The 22,227-nt window shown below is 39.2% G+C and overlaps 1 protein-coding gene across 2 annotated transcripts in view; it reads right to left on the bottom strand.

The window, feature by feature from the left end:
- Window positions 1–22,227, bottom strand: part of wdr19 (WD repeat domain 19) — a 180,834-nt gene that overhangs the window by 71,829 nt on the left and 86,778 nt on the right. For both annotated transcript variants that reach the window (XM_048546009.2, XM_048545995.2), the window contains 6 exons: window positions 15,272–15,394; window positions 13,080–13,229; window positions 12,379–12,526; window positions 6,435–6,639; window positions 5,246–5,405; window positions 2,519–2,629 (listed from right to left, as the gene is read on the bottom strand). In XM_048546009.2, the coding sequence (XP_048401966.1) occupies window positions 2,519–2,629; window positions 5,246–5,405; window positions 6,435–6,639; window positions 12,379–12,526; window positions 13,080–13,229; window positions 15,272–15,394 (897 nt within the window). The remainder of the gene's footprint in view (window positions 1–2,518; window positions 2,630–5,245; window positions 5,406–6,434; window positions 6,640–12,378; window positions 12,527–13,079; window positions 13,230–15,271; window positions 15,395–22,227) is intronic.

The following is a 22,227-nucleotide window of genomic DNA, read 5'->3' as shown; positions in this document are numbered from 1 at the left end:
CCCCTGATCCCAGGCCCTAGAAAGACTTTTCACATTAACCTGGTCCTCAATGTTGCGCCGATCTGTGAACTAATCTAAGCACATCCCCTTACACTATCCCCTCATCATCCATATGCTTATCCAAGGACTGTTTAAATGCCCCTAATGTGGCTGAGTTCACTACATTGGCAGGCAGGGCGATCCACGCCCTTACCACTCTGAGTAAAGAAACTGCCTCTGACATCTGTCTTAAATCTATCACCCCTCAATTTGTAGCTATGCCCCCTTGTACAAGCTGAAGTCATCATCCTCGGAAAAAGACTCTCACTGTCCACCCTATCTAATCCTCTGATCATCTTGTACGTCTCTATTAAATCCCCTCTTAGCCTCCTCCTCTCCAATGAGAACAGACCCAAGCTCAGCCTTTCTCCATAGGGCCTGCGCTCCAACCAGGCAACATCCTGGTAAATCTCCTCTGCACCTTTTCCAATGCTTCCACATCCTTCCAGTAATGGGGCGACCAGAACTGCACGCAATATTCCAAATGAGGCCGCACTAGCGTTCTGTACAGTTGCAGCATGAAACCCTCTCACCCTATCTTCTCCTTTATCCATCTTCTATCCACTCCCCGTCTCCCTATTTATTTCAGAATCCCCTTCCCCTCCCTCATTTCTGAAGAAGGGTCCCGACTCAAAACATCAAGCTTTCCTGCTCCTCTGATCCAGCTTCACACCGTGTTATCTCAGATTCTCCAGCATCGGCAGTTCCTGCTATCTCAGGACAGATATAACGTGGCCAATTGCCATCCCAATGTACTCTCAGTCATTCGTAAAGTGATGGAAGGCATCATAAATAGTGCTACCAAACAGCACTTGCTCAGCAAAACCTTCTCCGTGATGCCCAGTTTGGGATCCACCAGGGCCACACAACTCCCAACCTCATTACAGCTTGGTTCAAAAATGGACAATACAGACAAATTCCAGAGGTGGGGTGACAGTGACGGCCCTTGACATCAAGGCCACGTTGTACCAAATGTGGAATCAAGGGGCCCTAGCAAAACTGGAGCCAGTAGGAGTAAGCGATAAATGTGTCTGCTGGTTGGAATCATACTTGGCACAATGGAGTATGATTGTAGTTGTTGGAGGTCAGTCATCTCAGCTCCAGGACATCTCTAGGAGTTCCTCAGCATCGAGTTCTTGGCTCAACATATTCAGCTGCTTTATCTACCACCTTGCCTCCAACATATGGTCAAAAGTGGGAATGTTTGTTGTTGACTGCACAATGTTCAAAACTGTTTGTGACCCCTTAGATAATGAAGCAGTTCACATCCAAATGCAGCAAGGCCTTGGACAATATCCAGGCTTGAGCTGAGAAGTGGCAAGCAACATCATGCCACACAAATGCCAAGTAATTATCATCTCCATTAAGAGATAATCTAAACATTATCCCTTGATATTCAGTGACGCTAGTTTCACTGAATCTCTCACTATCATTTTCTTTGAGTTACTGTTCACAAGGAACTGAATTGGATTAGCCATACATCATGCAATGTACCTACAAGGTGAACTGCAGAAATTCACCAAAGCTCCTTCCAAACCCAAGACCACTTCATGTCAAAGCAGAAGGGCATCTGATAATGGGAACATAACTGCCTACAAGATCCTCTATAAGTCACTTGTTATCCTGACTTGGAAATATTTTTTATATTCTTTCAGCGTCACTGAGTCAAGATCTTGGAATTCGCTCCTTAACAAAGTCTGGGTCTACCTACACCACATGGCCTGCAGCAACTTTAGACAGCAGATACTCTCAAGGGAATCCAGACTTGGGCAGTAAATGCTGGCCCAGCCAGTGATGCCTACATCCCATGACTGCACTTTAAAAAAAAATTAGTTAATAAATGTTGGCCTAGCCAATAATCTTACATCTTGTGACTGAATAAAACAAGTCGTAGATTTCGAGATTACAGAGAAAGGGAGAGGTCAAACAATGGAGATATTTAAAAATAGCAATTAGCTTGAGAATTGGAGTAAAGGAAAATAACACATGTCAGTGAGATCAGAGGTGATTAGTAAATGGAACTTGATATGGGGTATGAAACAGACAGAACACAGAATCCTGTAGGAAGGCATCTCACCCTGCATTATATTCCCCTAAAATAGCACAGCAGCACCAAGTATAAACCCATATTCTACATCTTTGTGGTACAATACATTCAAGGTTTCAAGCCTGATTGATGCTTTACCAATAACATGTTTTGACGTATTTTGTGTATTTGTATGAAGGTTTTCTTGTTAAAAATACAGAATATATTAAAATCAAATGTATCACTTTTTAGCTACATTGTTTAAACAACTTTGCTCTCATGGTTGCAGATATTGAGAGCAATATCCTGTCCGCTACAAATTAAAACAAATATTCTAAACAGTGGAAAAAAAACTGTTTGCATCAAATGAAGGAGTTCTGTGCCTTTGAAAATGCAAATGTCCTAAGGTGAAAGTTCAAAGTATTTTTTATTAAATTGTATTCAACTTCTTACCTCTAGTGCAGCAATTGGGCAGCTGGAGGCCAGATAGAGATCCTGAGCCAAATTGAAATCATTTGTGAACATAGCAAGATGTCCAGCTAGTAGGCTGTGGTCTTCTATTCCCTGAAATGTTAATGACAGCGCACTGAATAGTAATATTTTGGAGATGATGGAGCAGTGTTAAAATAAAGAACGTGCTAATGTATCTTGCTTTTTATTTTACAAAAGAAAGGTGCTCTTCTAACTTCTGTTAGCCTGCAAGGAATTAGCAACTATTTGATGGTATTCCATTGGGAAGCAGGGCTGAGAAGAGAACATGTAATATATATTTGCTGCATTACTGGTTAGTAGGTACACAGCTACAATTCCCATACCCAGACTTCTCCTTACTAATCAAGTTCAATAACAGATTTTTCACTCTATGTCCTGATAGTGTTTATAATTGCTAGTGATTTACCTCGTCAGGCTGACATGTGACACTTGAGTATCATGCGTGGGAATACTGGATAGTTGGCTGTTTAATTAAGCTAGGATTGTGGCTGTTAGGCTGATACGTTTGTACTAAGAGAAAATGATTAGAGTGTCACATTGCAAGTCTCATATTTATTGGTGCTTTCTTGTTAACTTGGAAAAAAATCTTGTGGAGTTTCACAGAAGTACAATATTATCAATACATTCGATATGAATTATACAATTAACTTCTGTGTGAAAATACCTTTCTCCAACTGTACTTTGATACTCATGCAGTCTGGTGAGTATCATATATGGAATCATACTACAAACCAATCCTCAACTGCATTAATTACAGGCTACAATTTTGAAGACTGTAGTCACTTCAGTAATTTGCTCCCATTTTGGAAATTCAACATTTTATCCTAATTCTTATACTGTTTTTATAAATTTTTATTTAAGAATGTGCTATATTAATTGCATGTGTAAAGTTGCTACAACACACTTACAGCATTCTGCATATGGTTTTCTGCTTTATATTCCTTTCAAGTTGGAAATGTTATAGCTAAGTATAATGGGGAAAGGAGTAAACAAAGGCTGATGTTTCATGTGAAGTGGAGTTTCTCAGTGCAGCCTTCTGTGGTTGCCTCTCTTCCATACCCCTCACAACATCCCTATTTCCTATCAATTATGCATTCCTTTTGTGACACCTTACTCTCTACTGTCTATCTATTCCCTCCATTCACACCTCCTTGTTATTTACCTGTCCTTTAATCATCTGTTCACTCGAGCTTCAGTTCTACCCATTTCCCTCACGATTAATTGGCAGGAAGCCATATCATCTACAAACAGGTTCCTGCTTTTTTATGTTTCCCTCAAAGGGCTGCTTTCTTTTGAGCCAAAACTTAACACATGCCTTCAAGTTCACTGGGCCAAATTCCCGGAACTGGCATTGTGGGTCTACCTACACCAAACAGACTGCAGTGGTTCAAGAAAGCAGTTCATCATCACCTTCTCATGGGCAACAATAGGTGGCCCGGCCAGCAATGGTCAGTTCCCAAAGACGAGCAAAACAAAATTTGAGTAAAGAATAAAATGATTCGATATTCTCTGCATGTGTGGCTGTCTCTGTGTTCACTCCTGATTTTTCCTAACCATCTTCTTCCTTTCATGTGTGTATACTTCCCTCAAGAGGAATTGCTGACTTTCAAATTTTAACAATAGAAATTCAAATTTAATAAAGATTAAAACCAATTGCCTTTCCGTTATTCTCATGTATTTTTGAAACTTTCATCCCATCTCACAAGTCTTATACTGAGATAGATAGGCTCTTGATTATCAAGGGGATCGAGGGTTATGGGGAGAAAGCAGGAAAAAGGGGTTGAGGAACTTATCAGCCATGACTGAATGGCAGAGCTGACTTGATGGGCCGAATGGCCTAATTTCAGCTCCTATGTTTTATGGTCTTGTACTGAGACAGGTAGGAAAGTTCATTGTCAAAGTGTGAAATAATTAGTAGCTTCATAATTTACTTTTTTGAAAAGTGAACATTACTAAAATAGAAGACATTCTCTCAGCTCAATAGATTTTCTGAAATGTATAGAACAAAGCACAAAAGCCCCATAGTACAGTTACTCATACCTCACTCTCACACAAGCATTTTTAAAAAATTCATAAGTTTGAACTCAAAGTTTTTGAAATTTACCTTCTTTTCCTTCTAATGCTGGAAACTCAAGAGAAGTACTGGAGGAGCGCAGTTGACTGAATAATATTAACTTGGTTAAGGATATTAGGACAAGTATACTTGAAGAGTACAATCAAATTCACTGCGCAGTCAAAACTTTTGTCAAAAAATTCAACTTCAAATCTAGGGTTTTGAGAGAAACTGGGGTCTTTAAGCAACATTGTTAAGTGAGACATTAGAAGAAATAAAATATAATTCAATGGATGAATGCAATCATTAGACATAGGAGTAGAGGTAAGCTATTCAGTCTATCAAGTTGGCTCTGCCATTCAGAGATCATGGCTGAACTAATAATCCTCAAGCCCACTTTCCAGCATTATCTTCAAGATGTTTAATTCCCATAATGATTAGGAATTTGGATCTCAGCCTTGAATAACTTAATGACTCAGACTTGACAACTCTCTGCATTAGAGAATTTCTCAGATCCATTACCCTCACAGAGAAAAATGAGAGAGTGGACAAAAATTAAAAACAATATGTGCATTTTTATTTTATGCAGTAGAAAATAGTAAAGGTATCTTCACACATCCTCATAAACGACCAACCTTGATCTGCTCCAGTGAAATTACCATTCCGACATTTCCAATCATTCGATAAACACGGATTGCAAATTCTACTTCCATGTGATGGAGGCAAGCACGAGCAAGCTCAGTCCATGCTAAAGGATCACTAAGTAATTTGCACACATCCCAGGCTTCACTAAACCTGTAAGCATCACAAAAAAAATTGACAATGACAATATGATTTCAGAACAGTTTTGTATGTTGAACAAGTTTTGGAACTTTAGCTATTGGGAAGCGTCTAAATGTGTTTATAGTGTTTGTGGAAGAATTTTGGTACATTTCCCAGAGTTTCCCATCATTCCCTCCAAGAACAACAACAGAGCAGGCGACCTATCCATGCAAAGGCTGCAACAGGGACGAACAGAGCAGTGACAGAATGTCTGGGTCAGTGCAGAGGCACATCAGACGCTATGGAAAGGACAAGCTCTGTGCTACTCTCTCTGCTACATTCAAACTCAATCATTCCACGTTCCTTAACAGATTATGAGGCTGTCTGACAGGCTTGCTAATGTTCCCAGCAGTGGAGTGTGCCAGCACAGCAGAGATGTCCTCAATTGCTCCTTTTCTCTCCAACAAGCTGACATATGAGCCATTCTTTTCCTTGGCCTACTTGTAATCCATTCATATCAGATGCTATTCTCAACTTTATGTTAGCCTCCAAGCTAAGTGCAGTTCCAGTGTTGAAGTTGATAATTGCAAGTTTCGACTCACATGCCAGAACTTCATTATCAGTGCTGAGGCTGTTGCTCTCCCCAAATCCTCAGGTTTCTGTAGCTGTTTAGGCAGCAGTACTCAAGTACTCAGCAATTATGCAATAATTCCAAGTTTGTAAGCTTAATTGTCCAACCTTCATGAGATAGTGCAGATTTTCCAGCTGTGTGACTGACATATTCTCTTCATTATACCACACAATGAGAAATTGAGAGAAATGGAGCACTATCCACTTTACTGCAGTTTTATTCTACATTTCGTATTCATAATAGTTCCTGTTAAAATCAACTTATTTGTACTTGTTAAGGAACAATCAAGTACAGATGTTACCAGCACCATATCAATTTCTTAACCGAAGGATTAATAGTAACATCACAAAATTCGAACAACATCTCACGAAATAAATTTGCTGGTATTTAAACCACTAGCATAGTTTTATATTTCTTATAAAATCTCTCACCTTTTCATCATTAAACACTGGGTCAACATTGGCTGAAGATCATTCGGTCCAAGGTCCTTCAATCCAGCAAGGAAAGAATGTGTGCTTAAAAGAATAGTGTTGATTTTCCCGCTCTGTGTCTGACATGTTAACTCTCCATTATACAACAATAGTGGTTTATGAGAAAAAGGAAGTTTAGTAGCACCTGCCAGTATGACTTTAGAACCTGTGAAGTACATATGAAAAGAAACAGATTGCGGTACCAGATGATGATCAATTTAGGAAAGTATATAGGGAACAAAATAAACGATTAAAAAAATACTTTAACTGGTAAACTATTCATTACATGGTATGCATGGGCTAGTGGGAGGTTGAATTTTAAAAATTCAAGAAAAAAGTGGTGTTTGGAACTGCTGAATGAAGGATTATTGAAGTGAGGATGTATGCATAGTTGAGACCAAAGTCAGATCAGCCATGATCTTACTGCATGATAACGCAGGCTTGAGGGGCTGGATAGCCTATTCCAGTGTTTTATGCTGAGAGGAATCTATCTTTCCTCTTCGGTCTTTGATTACGTTGTAGCCCTCCAAATTGCATGTCCACCCTTTCCTGCAATCCCATAAGAAATTAATTCCATTTATGTGATTCGTATTGCACAACACAAATCACAAGTTTTGACTACTGCACATTATCTTTCCTCATCTTTCTCCACCTCTCAGCAGCCTTTGCCACAGCTGACAACAGTGACCAACATTAATGACTCTCTTCAGCTGTCCTATCTTGCGGGCTTGCTCTCTTTGGTTTCACTATGTATTAAGACCATAAGACCAGAAGACATAGGAGTAGAAGTAAGGCCGTTCAGCCCATCAAGTCCACTCCGCCATTTCAATCATGGCTGATGGGCATTTCAACTCCACTTCCCTGCACTCTTCCCGTAGCCCTTCTGAGATCAAGAACTTGTCAATCTCTACCTTGAAGGCATCCAACGTCCCGGCCTCCAATGCACTCTGTGGCAATGAATTCCACAAGCCCACCACTCTCTGGCTGAAGAAATGTTGTCTCATTTCAGTTTTAAATTTACCCCCTCTAATTTTAAGGCTGTGCCCACGGATCCTAGTCTCTCTGCCTAACAGAAACAACTTCCTGGCGTCCACCCCTTCTAAACCATACATTATCTTGTAAGTTTCTATTAGACCTCCCCTCAACCTTCTAAACTCTAATGAGTACGATCCCAGGATCCTTAGCCATTCATCATACGTTAAACCTACCATTCCAGGGATCATCCGTGTGAATCTCCACTGGACACGCTCCAGGGCTAGTATGTCCTTCCTGAGGTGTGGAGTCCATAGATTTGGGGTCAGCTTTCACAGTAAAATTGATGATAGTGATCTCTACGTCTCTTAACCTCTTCACTACAGATGTATAACTAGTTCTGAAGGATCAGCAGACCAGAAACAGAATAATGGATTGACACTCAAATGGTCAGAAAGTGACTTGTGACACTCCACAAGGATGTGTTAGGAGCTCAATTATTCACATTAATTTTTAACAACTTGAATAATGGCATAGGAAGTCATATATCCTAATTTGCTGATGACACAGATTTGGCAGCATTGGAGACAGTGTAAATGACAACATAAAATTACCAAGGGAATTGCTGGACTAGGTTAATGGGCAAAACTGAGGTAGATGATGTTCAGTGTAAGCAAGTGTGAGGTTATCCATTTTGGATCTAAAAATGAGAGATCACAGATGGTAATGTATTAAATACACTGGATGTACAAAGAGACTTGGGTATTCGGGTGAACACTTCTTTAAAATCTCATGAACAGGTGCAGAAAATAATCAAGAAACCTTATGGAATGCTGACTTTTATATCTGGAGGACTGGAGTACAGGATGCAGGAGTTATGCTGCAGTTTCAAAACCCTGGTTTGACTCCACTCAGAGTAAAGTCAGCAGGTCTTAGGAAGGATATGGTCTTGGAGAGAGTAAAACATAGGTTTACAAGGATGATACCTAGGCATCAGGTGTTGTGTTGTGAGAACAGATTTTACAAATTAGGCCTGGTTTTCTAGAATTTAGAAAGTTGAGAGGTTATCTAATTGCAACCTTCAAGATAATAACAGGAAAAGACAGAGTAGATAAAGATAAGCTATTTCCACTGGTTGGAGATTCTAGAATCAAGAGGCATACTCTAAAAATTAGAGTCAGACCGTTCAGGAGAGACGATAAGAAGCATATCTACACACAAAAGATGGTAGAGGTTTAGAATTGTCTTCCACAGATAGCAGTTGATGGTAGATTGGTTGTTAATTTTAAATCTGAATTGAATGAGTGTTAAGTATTCAGGGATATGGGCCAAGTCAGGTATATGAAGTTAGGCCATGGATCAGCCATGATCTCACTGAATGGCAGAACAGGCACAAGGGGCTAAATGGTCTATTCCTGTTATTTCATTCTATGCCCTGTGAAGCTACACCCATTGCAATATTATAGTCCCTCCATCATAAAGTCACGAGTGGGCATGTTTGCTGATGATGAGACAATGTGAGACTCCTCAGATACTGAAGCAGTCCATGTTCAAATGCAACAAGATCTGGACAAGATCTAATTTGGGGTGACAAGTGACAAGTAACATTCATGCCACACAAATGCCAGGTAATGACAATATCCAGTAAGAGACAATCTAACTACTGGCCCAAAACATTCAACGGCACTGGCATCACTGAATATCCCATTATCAACAGCTTGGGGAGTTACCATTGACCAAAAGCTCAGCTGGAGTCGCCATATAAATACTGTGGCTACAACAGCAGGTCATAGGCTACTGTGGTGTGTAACTCATTTCCTGACTCCCCAAAGCCTGTCCACCATCTAAAAGTCACAAGTCAAGAGTGCAATGAAATACTCTCCAATTACCTGGATGGGTGCAGCTCCAACAACACTCATGGAGCTTGACAACATCCAGGACAAACCAGTCCACTTAAATGGCGCCACATTCATAAGTACCTACTCCCTCCTCCACCGATGCTCAGTAGCAGCAAGGCACACCATCTACAAGATGCTCTGTAGAAATGTGCTAAAGATCGTTAGGCAGCACCTTCCATCTGGAAGGACAAGGGCAGCAGATAAGTGGGAATACCACCATCTGCAAGTTCCCCTCTAAGCCAATCACCAACTTGACTTGGAAATATAGGCTGTTCCTTCTCTGTGGCTGGATCAAAGTCCTGGAATTCTATCCTTAAGACACTGTGGGTCTACCTAGAGACATGGACTGCACCAATTCAAGAAGGTAGCTCACTACCACCTTCCTAAGGGCAACTAGGGGCAAGCAATAAATGCTGGCCAACCAACAATGCCCACATTGAAAAAAGCAACAAAAAACACAGCCGGCTAACAATGCAATTAGAAAAGATGAATTAATAATTTTGTTACGTGCAGTCCTTTGAAGAATAGTGATCATAATACGATAAAATTCTTCACTAAGAAAGTGAAGCTATTGAATCTGAAACTAAGGTCCTATAAAGAGAAATACAAGGATGTGAGGCGTGAATTAAAAGGGACGAAGCAAGGAACCTTACTAAGAGGGATGATGCTGGCTAAGCAACGATTAATATTTAAAGAATGTGCACATGCATTACAAAATTATTCCTGTCTGGCACAAACATTAAAGGGTAAAGGTTATAAAATTGCTTATAAAATAAATTATGAATACTGGAGCCATGGACTGTATGAATTATAGATCCAAAGAAGAGACATAAAATCACCAGAAACAGTAGCAAGCCTGAGGATTAGAGTTATTTTAGAATTTAGCAAATAGGGGCAAATTGTTTAATCATGAGGAGAAGAGATCAAAATCACAGAGAATACAAAAACAGACTATAAAACCTTCTACAACTACATGAAAGGGAACAAGATCAGTCATGACAAATGTAGGTCCCTTACAGACAGAGCTAAAGCTGTTATAATAGGGAACTAAGAAATGGCAGAAGAATTGAACACGTATTTTGTTTCTTTCTTCACAGAACAAAAAGGTACAAATAATCTCCCAGAAATGTTGAGGAGTCAAGGGTCTAATGGGAGGGCAGAGCTGAAGGAAATAGTTTTCAGACAATTAATGGGGTTAAAGGTTAACAAATCACTAGGGCCTGATAACCTAGTCAGCATGGATTTACGAAATGGACATTGCACTTGACAAACTACTAGAATTTTTTTTGAAGATGTGACTAGTTGAATTGATAAGGGAAAACCAGCGAATGCCGCTTACTTGGACTTCAAAAAGGCTTTCGATAATGTCCTACATAATAGATTAGCATCACATGAAATGGGGGCAGTGTAATGACAATGGACAAAGAACTGGTTGGCAGACAAGCAACAAACAGTACAAATAAATGGGTCTTTTTCTGAGTGGCAGTCTGTGATTAGTATGGTAATGTAAGGATCAGTGCTTGGGCCCAGCTAATCACAATATAAATTCATGATCTAGATGAAGGGACTAAATGTACTATCTCCAAGTTTGCAAACAACATGAAGCAGATTTTGAGGAGGATGCAGAGATGCTTCAGTGAGATTGTACAAGCTGAGAGAATGGGCAAATGCATGGCAGATGAAGTATAATGTAGATAAATATGAGGTTATCCACTTTGTTAACAAAGATGAGATGGTTGATTATTATCTGAATGTTGTTAGACTGGGAAAGGGGAGGTGTCCTGGACATCCTTTCACACAAGTTGCTGAAAGCAGATGACACAGTCAGTGAATAAAGCAAATGGAATGTTGGCGTTCATAGCGAGCAGTCTCAGGTATAGGAGAAGGGATGCAGTTGTATACAGCCTTGGTGAGACCACATCTAGAATACAAGTACAGGTGGTAATTATACAGTGAATGGCAGAATCCTCAGGAGTATGCAAACAGATCTGGATGTACAGGACCAGAGATCACTGAAGGTGGCAGTGCAGGTAGATAAGGAAGTAAAAAAACCTATGGCATGTTTGCCTTCATTGGAAAGGGCACTGAGTACAAGGATAGACAAGTTATGTTGCAGCTTTATCGAACTTCAGTTACACTACACTTGGAATATTAAATACAGTTCTGGTCGCCACACTACAAGAAGGATGTGGATGCTTTGGTGAAGGTTGAAAAGGTTTACCAGGATGCTTCTGGAATGGGGATTTTAGCTATGAAGAAAGTTTGGATAGACAGGGTTTGTTTTGACTGGAACACAGGAGGTTGAGGGACGATCTGATAGGAGTTTATAAGATTGTGAATGGCATGGATAGAGTGGAAAGTAAGAGGCTTTTTCTCCGGGGTGGAGAGGTCAATTACTGGGAGACATAGCATCACGGTGGGGGACGGTGGAAAATTCATAGAAGATGTCCAAGGCATTTTTTCACACAAAGGATGGTGCGCGCCTGGAACGGGCTGCCAGAAGAGGTGGTAGAAGCAGACGCAATAACAGCATTCAAGAAACACCTGGACAATACATGAATAGGAAGTGACTACAGGGTTAGTGAAGACTGTTTTAGTATGGAAGGGAAACATGCGTTAGCACAGACTTGGAGGGGTGAAGGGCTTGTTCTGGTACTATCGTGCTCTTTGTTCACTGTGATCTCCTTGACTGAGGGCGGATGTTCTGGTTATGGAGGGACAGCAACAAAGGTTGACCAGACTGACTCCTGGGATGGTAGTGACATATGAAGAGAGAATGAATTGGTTCAGACTATATTCACTGGAGTTTAGATGAATGGGGGGGGAAATCATACAGAAACCAACTAAATTCTACCAGGATTAGACAGGGTATGGAGGAAAGATGTTCCTAATGACTGGGGAATCCATCGAGGGTAGCAGTTTAAGGATATGAGGTAAGCCATTTAGAACTGAGGGGAGAAGAGATTCTTCACCCAGAGAGTAGTGACCCAATGGCATGCTTTACCACAGACAGTCATTGAGGCCTGAACGTCTACCTTGAATTGTATCCTTGTGAAAAACGTAGGTATACACCTTGTCATCATCATAAGCAATAAAGACTCCTTTGTCCATTGGAAACTGTTCCCAGAGAATGCTTCTAACAGTAGTGGGAAAGTTTGGGATCTCATATATAGTATCAGTCACCTTTAAAAGAAGAGTTCAATGAGAATCAAAGCTGTTCAAACATAAACATACATATTTATACAAACACACAAAAACATTGGTGTGCTTTGAAAATGACAGTAACCTGCACTGTAAATACAAATATTAAAGCCCACTCAAAATACCAAAACAGTAAAGTCTAAACATCTGCAGTCTAGATGGCAACTACATGTTTATATGGTGAATAAATAATCAAGAATATTTTTTAACTTTTTTTGATAACTACTATTGCCATTAATGAATGAATGAATGAATAATTTGTCATATGCATTTTACAATAAATAGTACAGGAAATTACAGTGAAAAGCTTCAAATGAAGCCACAATCCACATCATTTTGAATAGGTTAAGAACAAAAAGAAATAACTGAAAGAAAGTTTATTTTCTTTCTGCCACTTCCACCATGATTCACCAATGACACCTGCACTGCCATCAACATCCCAACCCCACTGCAGATATGAAATATGGAAATGAGAACTGAAGCACGGTATGATAGTGTAACAAAACCTGATAACTCTGAAAACACCATCACTTACAGGGCAGTAAACAAACCCATCGCTCTTGTCATCAATGAATGCCATTCTAGTCCCGCTTGGATCTGGGAAAACTTTACGGACACTGACTGAATGGCGATATTCATTCACATACTGCCAATCCTCAATATAGAAATATTGGATAATCCCTGTCTAAACAAGAAAGCAATGGTAATATTGTTAATCTTTTCAATGCAACATCTCTAATAGCTACCTAGTTAAGTTGCAAGGAACAAAAATCCACTACCCAAAATAATGACAAACATATATTACAATATTACAATGGTATACGTAGCAGATGTGAGAACTATTCCTGACTTTTTTTGAGTACCCACGGTTAGGGCTACTTATCTTGCACATAAATAATGATCACCCACATCAGAATGCATGCACCTTGTGACATTTTCCAAGGTGAGATGGGAGAGGATGAAACAGTAGGTGAGAAAGATAGTGCTGACCTGCCATTTGCCAACTAACACCACCAGCATATTCTAAAGTCTGCCTCCTTTTTAAAGAGAGCTGATGTTATGAAATAGAGTTGCCATTTGTTGGTGATCATGACTGCCATGGAATCATGATGGATGATGAGTAGATGAATGTCATTTGTTCTGTGTCTCCATGAAATTGCCAACAGGACAAATGGCAAAGTAAAACCCTCCTGATCCTGACTACTATCCCTTAAAATCCTACCTCCACTCGTGTTGTTGCTCAAATTCCATCCTCGGAGTGGGATCGAGACTGAGAACATTTGATCACCCAGGTTTCACTTACTAACTATCCAATGTGACTGTAGGAAAGGGTTTAACTTTTTATTTTATAGCTCCCAAATATATAATAAGTGTTGCAAGGCATCAGATCCACTGCACCTTCTGTACACCAGGGATAATTGAAGCATTTTGTAGAAATTCAGCCCAGATTTTTAGCCCAACACTCCAGCAGAAATCAGTTCTGCTCCTTCATCATCATGGGAGGCAGGTTATTTCTGACATCCATGGGGGATTGATCAGAATAGGACACAGGAAAGGCTTTGTGAGGACAATGGCATGAAAGAAGGTTCTGAGGAAACTGCAAAAATATTGTCACAAATGAAAAGCCAAAGATGATTTAGTTCAGGCTTAAAATGTGACTGAGATACTTCCTTCTGGACATAAAAGGAAATACTGGTAAGAGATTTGATAATGTAAGGTTGAAAGGAAGTGAACAAAGATGGTCTTGTCCATAGTAATATCTATTGACCATGGGCACAAAGTGGTCACAAAGGTGTGAAGAACATCATCCAACAACTCACTCTTTGTATGGAACTACAGACTCTTCCAGTTTCCTTTTTAACAGTACCAAGACAACAAGATTCTATCTAGGGTTCAATGGAAGAATAAATCATAAGAATGTGATTGATTCAAATGCCAAAGCAGTGTGTCTCAGATTAAAGAATGGCATAGTATAGAAGGAAACCATTTCATCCAACAAGTCTGCACACCATGCTTTCTGCCTCCACCAAGAGACCTCCATTTTTGTCTCTAATTTGTGCGCTGTTCCCCTGCCCATTTGCTTACTGGTAATTTACCTATAGAAGACTTTTACATTCCTTTCCATGCTAGCCTCCAAACTATTCTCATTTTATGTACTTGTCCTTTTGTTTTCACTTTTCCCATTTACATTTAGGTTTAGCCAGATTCTCTTTAATATTATCAAGCTGGCATCTGCACTGAGCCTGTACTTTAGAGGCCACATTTCTGTCACTCAGTCTTTTTATACCAATTCACCTGGGCCAGATCATTCCTCAATTTCCTGAAATTATCCCAGCTCTAGCTAAGTATCTTTGTTTTAGGTTATTCTTGCCTATCTCTATAACAAGTCTAAATCTTACAGTGCTATGATCATTGTTCCTGATATGCTCCTCACTGTACCAAACCTGCTCAGTGGGTAGCATTCTTGCTTCTGGATCAGAAGGTTGTGATCCAATTCCACTTCAGAAACTTCAGCACAAAAATCTAGACAGATATTCTAGTGCAGTACTGAGGGAACGCTGCACTGTCAGCGTTGTCAGTAATGGATGAGACATTAAATCAACCTCTGATCAACTGCTCCTCTGACACTAAGAAGAGCAGGCAAATTATTTTCTCCCCCACGTTTTGGTGACCAACAAATTTATGAAATAACAAATCAGCTCCTCTACTGTTATATATGGCACTTACATCTGTTCCATAGACTAAGAAATCAGCAGTAAGTGCATGGCACATAACTCGATATTTGTCATCATGTCCTGGAAAAAGACGAGTTTCCCTTTCCTCCTGAGCTTCAATGCCTTCCATTTCAATCTGCAACCAAGACAGAAAGGGTCACAACCTTCTCAATGTCAAATAAACCACATTTACTATAAGAATGCAACATTTTAATTTCAATAAATTGAAACCGCACTCCATCAGCGTTAAAATGAACAAAGGTAGGACGAGTAGTATATACTGTAAGTCACAAATTTATTGGATAACAATAGGAGTTTAGAACAAGAGATAATGGGAACTGCAGATGCTGGAGAATTCCAAGACAGCAAAATGTGAGGCTGGATGAACACAGCAGGCCAAGCAGCATCTCAGGAGCTGCTTGGCCTGCTGTGTTCATCCAGCCTCACATTTTGTTGTCTTGGAGTTTAGAACAATATAGTTTATAACAGCATAGAGTGATTGAAGTTTATCTGTCATGAAGGCCACTGTACCCATAGCCTATGCATGATTATTCTATTCTGACTTTTTCCTTCTCCTCTCCCACTGGTTAATTCTCTACTTTCAGAAACAAAGTTCCTTCTCATACTTCTTGAGGAAAGAAAATTGAACAATTCTATTAATCACTCTCTAACTCATATTACTCTTCAATAAATATTGATGTAGAACCCCAATAAAGGTGTCAACACACCTGAAAAATTTTTTTTGACATTCTAAAATACACCAACTACTGAGGGTTCACATCCTGAGATAACAAGGATATTTTAAAAAAAACTCCACTTGGGAACATGCCGAACTTTATTCCACATAACCTGATACAAACCAAAAGAACTGCAGATGCTGTAAATCAGAAACAAAAACAAAGTTGCTTGAAAAGCTCAGCAGGTCTGGCAGCATCTGTGAAGGAGAAAACAATTAACATTTCAGGTCTGAAGACCCTTCGTCAGAAATGAGGCCAACTTTGACAAGGGAACCGCTGAAACGCCCACCTTCTTCTTCAACCAAGGATTCCCCAGCTTCGTTGTTGATAGGTCCCTTAACCAGGTCTGACCCACCTCCTGTACTTCTGCCCTCACTCCTCTTCCCCCCCCCCTGCAACAGCGATAGGGTTCTCCTTGTCCGTACCTACCATCTTCCCATCATCCATATCCAGCAGATCATCAGATGCCATTTCCACCACCTCCAGCAAGACACATATTCCCCTCCCCTCCCTTGTCCGCCTTCCACAGGGACCGTTCCCTCTGGGGCACCATGGTCCACATTTCCTTCACCTCCAATACATCCCCAGAGCCCAACAGCACCTTCACCTATAACCAGCCAATGTGCAATGCCTGTCCATTTACCTCCTCCCTCCCCAGTATCCAAGGGTCCAAACATACCTTCCAGGTGAAGCAACATTTCACCTGCACTTCCCAGAATCTAGTCTACTATATTTGCTGCTCACAATGTGGTCTCCTCTATATTGGGGAAACAAAGCGCAGACTAGGTGACCACTTTGCAGAACATCTACACTTTGCTCACAAAAAAGACCCTGAGCTACTTGTTACCTGCCACTTTAACACAGCACAGTGTTCCCTGGCCAACATCTCTGTCTCTGGCTTGCTGCAGTGCTCCAGCGAAGCTCAATGCAAGCTGGAAGAACACCTTGTTTTCTGCTTGGGGACCCTGCAGCCCTCTGGACTCAATATCGAATTCAATAATTTTATGGCCTAAACTCTCCCACGTCTCAGCCCCCTACCTCACAGACCAAGCGTTTTTACCACATAGCCTGCCATTAAACACCACCTGTTGTTAGTCACTAATAGTGTCCATTAACAACTATTCACCTTCCCAGCCTGATCGTTATCAACTCTTTGTCTGTCCAACTGCTCTTTTCTCTCTTTAGGCTCTATCCTATCGTTTACTCTCTAACCCATTCCCCTCCCGTTTTTCTATGTATAAACAGACGTTTTCCTAGCCACCATCAGTTCTGAGGAAGGGTCACTGGAGCCGAAATGTTAAATCTGATTTTTCCTTCATAGATGATGCCAGACCCACTGAGATTTTCCAGCAACTTCTTTTTTGTTCCACCTAACCTGAGATGGTCAATATTTGTGGGTTCATGTCATTACCCTTTGACAGAACTTTCTGCCTGGAAACAGAGCAAGAATCTACTATAAACCTGAAAGATCTTCAATCACAGTAATGGCTAATGGTTCTGGGATCTTCTGACCAGTATAAAAAGAACAACCAAAAGGGCTTTGGCACAAACATTATCTTTCAGAATCTTCACTTTGATGCACAGATGTATTTCTTCTCTGCACTTCTCCAAAAAGGATTCATTTATCACACAGAAAACGAAAGTAACATTCAAACTTTGCGCGTTCATGAAGTGAATGTTTTTGCCCGCTCCAGTTATAAATAATGCAATGGGTCTGAAACATTTTACACCACAGATACATAATGTCCCTCAAGCACAAACCTCTTAAATTTATTGACTGTTAACAGGTTTTTTACCAATAGAGGGTAACCAGGTGTTAGTTTTCAAAATGTCAAGCTGATAATAGCAAGTAAACAATCCTTATTTACCATGCAGCACTTTAGGCATTATTAGTTTTGAATTGTTTTCTCCTTATGTCCAGGACAACAGGTCCTCTTCTGTTTGTCATTCATATTAATGATTTGGATGTGCATATAGAAGGCATGGTTAGTAAAGTTGCAGATGACATCAAAATTGGTGGCATAGATGACATTGAAGAAGGTTTTCTAAGACTACAAAGGGATCTTGATCAAATGGGTCGATGGGCTGAAAAATGACAGATGGAGTTCAATCTGGCCAAAACACAAGGTTTGCATTTTGGCACAATGAGGTTAGGGCTTATAAAGTTAATGATAGGGCCTTGGGGTAATGTTGTACACCAGAAGGGCCTAGGGGTTTAACTACGTAATTCTTTGAAGTGTGCGTCACACGTAGACAGGGTAGTTAAAAAGACATTTGGCAGACTTGCCTTCATTGCTCAGTCTTTTGAGTACAGGAAGTCATGTTGAGGTTATGGAGGATATTGGTGAGGCCCTTTCTAGAATACCATGTCCAGTTACGGTCGCCCAGTTATAGGAAGGATATTATTAAGCTGGAGATGCATCAGAAGAGATTTACCAGTATGTCGCTGGGTATAGAAGGCGTGAGTTGTAAAGAAAGCCTGGATAGGCCTATTTTCATTGGAGTGTAGGAGGTTTACGGGCAGCCTATTGAAGTTTATAAAATAATGTGGGCTAACATAGAGTTAGTGGTAGCTATCTTTTCTCTAGGATGGGGGATTTCAAGACTAGGGGACATACCTTTAAAGTGAGAGGAGAGAGATTTAAAAAAAGATGAGGCATTTCTTTTTACACAGAAGAAGTGCATCTGTGGAATGAACTTCCAGAGGAGGTGGTGGATGTGGGTACAATTACAGCACTTAAAAGACATTTGTTTTAAGTACACAAATAGGAAAGGTTTGGCGGGATAAGGGCTGGGAGCAGGCAGGTGGGGCTAATTTAGTTTGGGACTATGTTCAGCTGCTTGGACCAAATGGCTGTGTCTGTGCTGTATGACTCTATAACAATGACAGTTTTTATTAGTAGATTCCGAAATATAATTCTTTAAAGTTCAAAATTCAAAGCTCATACTTCTAATTCCAAACCAACATCTGAATGTTTGCTATGGGGAGAAAAATAACACTAAATCCTGATCCATTCATCAACTGCTGGCTTGTATCAACCATAAGAATTAACAGCAAAAGTAGGTCATTCAGCCCATAAAGTCAGCTTTGCTGTTCAACAAAATCGTGTCTGATCTGATAATCCTCAGTTCCACTTTCCTGCCTTATTCCCATAAATTTGATTTCCTAAATGATAGACAAATTTGTCTATCTCAATGAGAATACATGCCTACTGAACAAATCATTAAGAATAAAGTGCATATGTTCAAAGCAGAAAATATATAAAATGTAGTGTAAGCAATAATGACTATGAAGTTGAATAGGCACATGCTTCTGGTGGAAAATATGTGCCTGAAGACCAGAAGACAAACTGAATTACAGGGCAGGACTTCATTTGATGAAACAGATGAGCTTCCAACATTAATTGGGCATCCAATGATAGTTCACAAGTTGGGGTTTGATGAAATGCAGTTAAGCCCACAGTCTCTGAACAAAGGCGAAATATGGCTTCCACAGGTAAACAAGAAATTACATATTTTTCTTACCACTACTTCAGTGGTATCCAACAGTTCCTTTAAGGATCTGTACTACTATTAAGCAATTCAATCAGGGTCATATAACTGATGTTAGGATGCAAGAACCCTGACACCTATATCAGGTGGACACTTTGGACACTTAAAAAAATGCCTGTATTCAATTTGGTAGCTAATGCACTGCTATGGAGATCAGAAATTAGTCTTCTTAACATTCACATTGCTCCTATCTATTACATTCAATTCTCCAAGTCATCCATCTGTATTCTCTCTCAACTAGCCCAAGTTCAGCTTCAGTACTCACTCCACTGAGTACATGGCAATGAAAGCCATTCTCAGTTTTGTTATTTCGATATTCATGTAGCAGCATACAATGTAGAATTTAGAGAATGCAGAATTTAGAGAATACAGAATTTAGATACTGAAATGTTCAGAGTAGTAAATTTCACTTTGAAATAGATGTCCATAATGAGAATGTGCAAACACATTTTAGAATCTAGTGCTTAACAAATGTGTAATTAAATCCTTTAACGATCTATTACAGAAACTAGAACACAGGAGACTATTCAATCTATGGCCTATACCAGCACTAGGTCTTCAACTGAAGGAAGTTCTCTAATTCCACTTCACTGCACCAATTGCATACCTTTTCGAATATCTCCTTTTAAAAACTTAATCAGTTTCAGTTAATATGATGTTATAATCTCTGCCATGACAGGTGACTTTTGTGAAGCATTCACTAAACTTGTATGAAAAAAAATCACTTAGCTAAATTTTCATCTACTGGAACTAATCTTATATACTTACCACCTTATAAATATTTCCTAATTCTGAAGGCTTTATTTATTTCACAGTTAATGTTCAGTGTCCAAGTAGAGAATCCAATATGCCACAGATTGGAGGAAAATGTCATGTGATTCACCATAGCCAGAGGTATGTATGAGTCATATGCTATGGTCATCACATCATCTGGATTGGAGATTTCACAAGAAGGAATGAAGGAGTACTGTATTAAAATTATTGGGAAACTGGGACAGAACAATTTTGACAGAATTTTTTACGACAATAAATCATGATACGAAATTGTGGAGAAATGTGAAATATACAGGGATTAAAAATATATACAATATATAGTTATTGCAATAAGAAAATGTTTTCTCAGGTTGGTTTTTAGAAGGGCACAGATAAGCCTTCTCAAGGGAGTTCCTCTACTTCTGGTTAATATTTGCATAAAATTTCTTTGTTATTTAAAAAAGATTCAACAACTGCATTAAAATGACAGACAAAGGAATTTAATGTAAACATAGTAAATTGTGAGGTAGTGGAGGAAAGCCCAAGAAAATGGCCTTGAAAATGGACAGTATACTTCCAGCATACTTTTGCTTAATGCACCCACCTGAAATTTCTTTTTTTGTTATTTCATAGAAGAATTAATTAATTAAAAATAAATTGATTAATATCTGGTCTAAAATAGTCCACAAAAATATTTTAGACAAATTAAATCATTTGTTTGCTATGCTCCCACTGTGCAATGATTAGAATAATCATTGCTGTGTTTTTTTTGTTACAAATTTTATCTCAAATGCATTAATTAAAAATATGCAATAACTCAGTTGGATAAATGTCACCTTTAAACTAAAATAATATTTATTGACTTTCTGATTCCAATTAACTGCTCTTTCTGAGCAACCTGCATTATACCTGCTGAGTAACTGGGAGCATAAAATCGATGTTGGAATTGATCTACAAATGAGTAAACAAAACTATTAGGCTTTAGAGTTAGTCAGAATGTATTACTACATAGAAGATGGACTATAATCATTGGTGATGCTAAACCTAAGAACTATAGTATTATATATTAATCATGAATGTAAAGATTTTTCAATTTTAAATTAGCCTCATGTACCATTAACTGATGGTGTAGTAGGATCATTGTCACCACTGCAGTCTTCCTGCACCTATGTTGGGTACATAAAAGTGGATACAGAACAACATAGTGCTGAACGTTGTGTCCCTCTGATTTCAAACAATGTACTCATAAGATAACAGTGAATAATTCTGCCTGCCTAAGAGATAGCAAGTTCCACTTTTCTTATGGACATTACTGGGTTGGAGGCATTGATTTGTTTAAATTAAAATTCACTTGAATGTAGTTCCCAAATGAACACTAAATTCTCACTAAGATAACACGGTGTGAAGCTGGATGAACACAGCGGGCCAAGCAGCATCAGAGGAGTAGGAAAGCTTGACGTTTCGGGTTGGGAGCCTTCTTCAGAAAAAGTGCTCACTACTATGTTTAATTTCTTGTGCAGTAATTAATTGTTGAGATCAAAATGTACATTAAAATGTATGTTTTTTATGTGTGAAAAAGTCCTAAGTTCAAGAAAAAATTCAATTAAAGATTGATGCAAATTTACACCTATGCTTTTAAGACAATAAAAGCCATTTGTGGATTGTTTAGACATACAGATAGGATTTTTAAACTTTCACTAAGTACTACTTCTTATTTCTCTGGTTTACTACTAGGCAGCAAAACAAGGGTCTTTTCTTTGTCACATCAGAAAGTTACTGCAAGCTGGCTTGAAAATCACAGGTGAATGTAAAACATTACTATATTCATCAAAAATAAAATTAATCAAATAAAGAAGCAACATTATTGAATTTTTCAAAAATGGTTAAAAAAAAGCCAAAGCTTTTCAATTTAAATGTTCTGAACGTT

This window comes from Stegostoma tigrinum, chromosome 1 (genome assembly GCF_030684315.1).
Source record: "Stegostoma tigrinum isolate sSteTig4 chromosome 1, sSteTig4.hap1, whole genome shotgun sequence".
Taxonomy (NCBI): domain Eukaryota; kingdom Metazoa; phylum Chordata; class Chondrichthyes; order Orectolobiformes; family Stegostomatidae; genus Stegostoma; species Stegostoma tigrinum.
The sequence above is the reverse complement of the archived record's forward strand: the minus strand, read 5'-3'. Positions and strand labels throughout refer to the sequence as shown.